The sequence below is a fragment of the Coffea arabica genome, chromosome 5e (assembly GCF_036785885.1).
Source record: "Coffea arabica cultivar ET-39 chromosome 5e, Coffea Arabica ET-39 HiFi, whole genome shotgun sequence".
NCBI classification, from domain to species: Eukaryota; Viridiplantae; Streptophyta; class Magnoliopsida; order Gentianales; family Rubiaceae; genus Coffea; species Coffea arabica.
In genome coordinates this window covers 51373206-51378913 of record NC_092318.1, presented here as the reverse complement: position 1 = coordinate 51378913, position 5708 = coordinate 51373206, and the positions used below count along the sequence as shown (strand labels likewise).

The 5708-nt window shown below is 37.0% G+C and overlaps 1 protein-coding gene across 1 annotated transcript; it reads right to left on the bottom strand.

The window, feature by feature from the left end:
* Positions 1–2777: 2777 nt before the first annotated feature.
* LOC113743427 (PRA1 family protein H-like) lies at positions 2778–5708 on the bottom strand. Its single transcript, XM_027271426.2, has 4 exons — positions 5174–5708; positions 4508–4644; positions 3320–3391; positions 2778–3204 (listed from the first exon to the last, which is right to left on the bottom strand). The coding sequence occupies exons 1-4, from the start codon at positions 5635–5637 to the stop codon at positions 3116–3118; spliced, it is 762 nt and encodes a 253-aa protein (XP_027127227.1). The 5' UTR covers positions 5638–5708; the 3' UTR covers positions 2778–3115.

Below are 5708 nucleotides of genomic sequence, written 5' to 3'. Positions count from 1 at the left end.
TTTTGTGATGTATCTTTTGACAGTGCTATTACTAAGAAAGCAATTAAATACCTGCTAATGAAAACAGATTTTGGTGGGCTTTGTGACCACCATTGATGGCCTTTGGACGTCCAGGTCATTAATGGCCTTCACCAATGGCCGTTGGATGTCATGGCCATTAACAAGCTTGATGATTTTTCACGGTGCTGCTAGTGAATTTGCCGAAGCTACCTATCCACATTATATTTCCTTTTCCAGAATGGGGGAGAAATCTGAGATAGGCTTATTTACGTTATATTTCTTTTCCAGAATGGAGAACAAATCTAAGACAAGCTCTGGAAATGGCTTATATGTACATATGATGCGTGAAGTTATAATTGGTCTTAAAATTCTGCTATGGTCTTTTTTGTTCTGCTTTAAAGTAGATTGATGATTGTCTTGGTTCTCAAGTGCTTTTTCTATGCTGATTCTTAGTGATTGATATAGTCTGTAATGGCAATTGGAATTGGAGAAATGTGGCTGTCATAAGCCTGATGCTTCTTACTCATCTCGAGGCTGGCAACAACTGTACATGTGAAACTATTTAAGGAACATCTTCTCGTTGGTTTTATCTCAGCAGTCAAGCCGAGCGGCAAGAACCTTATACCATACTTACTGTACTTTAAATCAGCAAGGGGCTGCTTGGTTAAAGGGTTTGGGAATCAAAGAATGGAATAAACTCCTTATTTATTGCTTGGGTTAAGTCTATTGGAATGCAATTTTTGGAATCATATCTAAAAAATCATTTCTAAAAAATCATTCCCGAGCAAATTGGGAGATTTTGGACAAAACCCTCAATTTATTCTCTCGGACAACATTTATGACTCCTCTACCCTCTCTTTCTCTCCATCACCATGACTTCACCATATTCAAATCCAATTTCACTTTTCCGTTTCTTTCCCAGAAAGCTCAACTCGCCGAACCACCTCCGCCAATATCTCCATCGCAAACCACCACCACTACCACCTCCACTGCGATGTCATTGCCTCCTAACCCGGCCTCTGGCAATCCGCTTTACAATCAGAACTAGTGGAACCCTTACCCGCCATCCCTTAGTGTCTGTTTGATAACATAAAAAAGTGCTGAAACTGAATTCATTCAGACATTCAGATGTTTTGGGTGTTTGATAAATAAAAATTTTTCTGCTGAACTTATTAAGTGGTGCTGAATTTGTATGTATTTTTTTCAGCACAAGAATCGTAACTGAATGCTTAATTTGATAAGAATCAAGAGATTTACTTCAATTACTTTATTTTATCTACCAAATCTATCCTTGTTTGTTAATTACATTCAAAATCCTTATCTAATTAAACAATCTAATATTTTCTATCCAAAATCCTTATCTAATTAAACAACATGCCATTCTCTGTCTAATGGCTTTCTACTTCTATTTTTTCCCTATTTAATGACTTTTTTACAATTTCTCCACGCTCCTCACATCTGTCTACTCCTTATTTTTTTTCCCATCTTTCTACTCTTTCATAATTTTGTCATTTTTTTCCTCCCAATTTTTTTTATTGCTACCGTACTCACCGATCTCAAATTCATTATTTCCAAGGTAAGTGACATTGATTATTTGTTGTTTTGCTTCAACATTTTTCCATTGAAGTAATTAAATTTCTAAATAATTTGGTATGAATTTAAAACTTGTATATTGCAGCTTCCTTTTGCTTATATTTGGACTTTTCTTATCAAACTCTGATTTAAAAAAATATTTGCACCGATATTTGGACTTTTCCATAATATATTTATTCTTTTATATTACTTTGATTTAAAAATAAATATTGTCATTTTCATACCTAACAATTTTAAGCTAATTAAATCATAGGTTCCATTTCCTTTTTGGATTAAAAGATAGAAGGGCAAAATTGTACAATTTAGCTTATTAAGCATTAAGTTATAAATGTTTATCAAACAGTATAAATATGTTCAGCATTAAGATTCAGATGTTCATATATCTTTTTTCAGTGCTTAATATTCAGCAAATTAATTGTTTCAGTATTCAGCATTCAGAATTCAGAATTCAGAATTAAGATTCAGTTTTATCAAACGGAGCCTTCCTCCTCCCTAATGCTGCTGGGGATTTCAACCAATGGGCGGGTTCTCGATTGCAAGTGCTATCGCAAGCCCTGGATGTTCAAGGATTGATGGATCTTTTCGCCGATTGGATGATGTCACATAGTTGGAATAACATGAAGCAGTCGTTTGAGCTGTGGGTTATGTCATTAGATAAGAATGGGAAACCCAAATCTGCAATAAATTTGCAATTACAGATTGGAAACCCAAATCCAAGACTTTGTAGGCTTTGTGATTTAACATTATTCTGATTTTATCCAACTAATAAATTAGCTTATGAAAAAATGGGAAAATGGACAATTTATGCAGGAAAGCCATAAAGAGCTGGTGTTTTATTGGAGAACAGATTTATTTTTATTTTATCCGATAAATAAATTTATTTATGAAAAAATAGATACTCTGTTTTTATAATAAAGGAAAGCCATAAAGAATTGGTGTTTTATTGAAAAACGAGTTTATTTTTATTTTATCTGATAAATAAATTTATTTATGGGAAAATGGATACTCTGTTCTTATAAGGGAGGTTCCTGCAATTATCCCTTTGTTTTATAAGAATTGTTATATCAGGAGTAAATTTGAAATTTAATTGCATTTAATTCTGAAACACTCATCAAACCAAGTATCAGGAATTGGAATGATGTTAATTCCAATATGTAAACTAAGCTAGATATTGGAATGAAAAGTTTAATTCCAAAACCAGAGTCTATGATTTCATTTCCATTTCCGATTCCAATTTGTGAAACAAGCACCCCCTAAAAGAAGTTGTTATAATGGGAATGGGAATGACTGACAAAAGGCTCCATTTTCGTCTTTCTACGGTAAACTAGTCAATAACTAAGTACCCGTGAGAAGAGAAAGGTAGAAAAGAACAGATGAACTGAACCTAGTCTGTGATTTGATAAAATTGGACGCTAGTATCTGCGGGACATATAGCTAATAGGTTCAGCAAGCAGATATGATCCGGGCAGTCTGGCCAGCTACAATGTACAGACAGTAATCTTCAACACTTCATCGTTTCTCCTCATCTTTTACTGCTGCTCCTGTTTCTGTCACTTGGCGTAGATTGTTTTCCTGGGGTAAGTTTTCTTAACGAAGCATGCAAAACCAAGACTGCAATCATATTAAGGAGGGGATCAGATTTTGGAGTCGCTACAAAGTTCTGTTTCATGAAAGGAAAAAGCAGTTTGAGTATAAAAATTGCTAAGCAGAAGAACTAATGCCTTACCTGCATAACTTACACTAAGAGCGCATAGGAGGGTTACTTGAACATTGGAGAAGAATAGAATAACTGCAGTTGCTGCAAAAGTCAATGGAACGTTACCGTTTTGAAGGCACAGTTAAGTTGATAAGCATCCGAGAGAGTTAGTAGTTACATGAATGTAAAATTGCTAAGAATCATCAACTAGAGCAAATGTGACCTGAAATACTAAGAGCCTTGAAACATGACAAACTGGGAAATGATCTATACCACGTAGAACAGTGCAAGACTTTTGTCAAAAATTAGTTAATCAACTCAGCATTTCTTAAGAACAGTAATTGTTTTGTCCTCCTCCAATCAAGACAAAGCAAATTATACAAAAAGGCTCAATCTCAATTAAGTCCTGCAATCTGCAAAACGTGTAGCAAATCTTGCGCTAAATGGGGACATTATCAAGCAGTAAAAGTAGATTTGGAGACACAGACGAGGAGAAAAAACTTCATTGAACTTCCCAAAGGCCTCAGCAAGAGCAAGAACTGCGGGATCATGAAGAAGTTGAGGGGGAAGAATTAGAGGGTCAAAAAGGAAGAGCCCTACAAGCTGTTTACCTAATGTAATTAGCCTGTTTACTTATGACTTAGCCTAATCCCAAGAAACAATTTTCTCAGGAATAGGATAATTATCATGAGCCCACTGACTAATGAGAGATAAAAAGAGGTAAGATGAGAATGAGCCGAGTCAAGGTTTGGCATCCACCACTAATGCTGTCCATCAAGCCCCACAATGTCCAGAGAGGATGATGCATTAGATATTCCTTGCCCCCCCTCCCTCCCCCCCGGGGGCGGGTGTCTAGCTAAAAAGGCTTTAAAATATTCTGGAAGACGAAATAATCCAAAGAGCTAGAAACTAACAAAATTAAGAAGGCATACTTTGACTTGCAGAGAGAGCCTAAGAATGACATGCTTTAAGGAGGCATCATGAACTCACTGAACTTCATTAAGAAAAGAACGGTTTCCAAACCAATCAATTCTGCTTAATTAGCCATGAACATTTCAATACATATTCCTCAATTGCCAAACATTAGTCAATTATTCGTTCCTGCATTATGCTTATCATCTCCTAACGAAATATGCAACAAGATACTTATGCATCTCCAAGCAAAAAATGCCACAAGAAGAAAAACACAGAGTTGAATTTAATAAGGTCAAAACTTACCACATTGTGCAATGCGAACCAAGGTCTGTCTAAAAACAGGATATTGGTCTAGTTGCCATCGATCACCACAATATCTGAACACATCCCAAAGTGCCAAGCACACTATCAACCCCACAAGAGCAAGCGGCATCTGATACCTATTACCGAAACAAAATCATAAAAGGAATAAAATACTACCCCAAAATCACACACATAGGTAACAGGTCACCTAGAAATGTCAACCGGGAGAAAATACAAAAGCATCTTGAAATCCATCAATCCACTAACAGCACAAACAACCTTAAAATTTACACATTTTCCACATTTTTTGATCTAACTCAACATTCTACTACGTTATCCTATTCCTCCAAAAATCAATTAGTCATATTGAGTTGTCTAAAGAATTCTTCCTAGTTTGATGAAGTTCACCTCATATCTTTCCACAACTAACGAGCTTTGATTTGTTCATTAGCTTCGAGTAAACAAAATATCAGTGACTAAACGGGAAAAGAATGAATTCCTCCGTTTCCAACAAACAGCAAAGACAAAATCATTATCCCCATGCAAAGAATAACTATAAGAAATAATCAAAACTAACAACTTAAATTGGAAATTTTTTTTTGAGTTTTGAGACAAAGAAAGAAAAAAGTAAGCTAATGAAGATAGCGGGTGAGTTCAGAAATTTACAGAGAGCAAGCGAAGAAGAGGATGAAGAGGGAGGCATAATTGCGAGCAAAGCGTTTAACATTCTCGTGGGCTCGAAGGCGGGCCTGGGCAGGCGAGGTGGGGAAGGAGTAGGAGTTGAAGGAGCCAATAAAAGCGTTGGTCCAAGAAGGGGTGTCGCCGGAAAAGTCGTCGGAGGTGAGCTTAGAGAAGGGGTTGAGAGTGAGGAGAGAGAAAAGAGTTTTTAAGTGGGAAAAGAGGGAGATAAAGAGGCCATAGGGGATGATGGTGGTGGTGGTGGCGATGGTGATGGAGGAGGAGGAAGAGGGGGAGGATCGTACGGCGGCGGCGGCGGAAGTGGAGGTGGAAAGACGGTGGAGGTCGGAGGTGCGTTGGTCGAGGATTTCGAGGTAGCCTTTGTTTCGGAGCCAAGACTCAAAATCCGGGTCGGGTACGCTCAGAGCTAATGGGTTGGAGGAGAATACCATTTTCTTTATCTCTCTCTTTCCTCGAGGGAATTTGTATCTTGTGATTTGGTTGGTGGGAAACAAATCAGACA

Coding starts and splice junctions, on each gene's coding strand:
- LOC113743427 (XM_027271426.2), bottom strand. CDS start 5,637: ATGGTATTCTCCTCCAACCCATTAGCTCTGAGCGTACCCGACCCGGAT. Junction 3,392..4,507: donor GGTTCGCATTGCACAATGTG/GTAAGTTTTGAC, acceptor TGACTTTTGCAG/CAACTGCAGTTATTCTATTC. Junction 3,205..3,319: donor TCTTAGTGTAAGTTATGCAG/GTAAGGCATTAG, acceptor ATATGATTGCAG/TCTTGGTTTTGCATGCTTCG.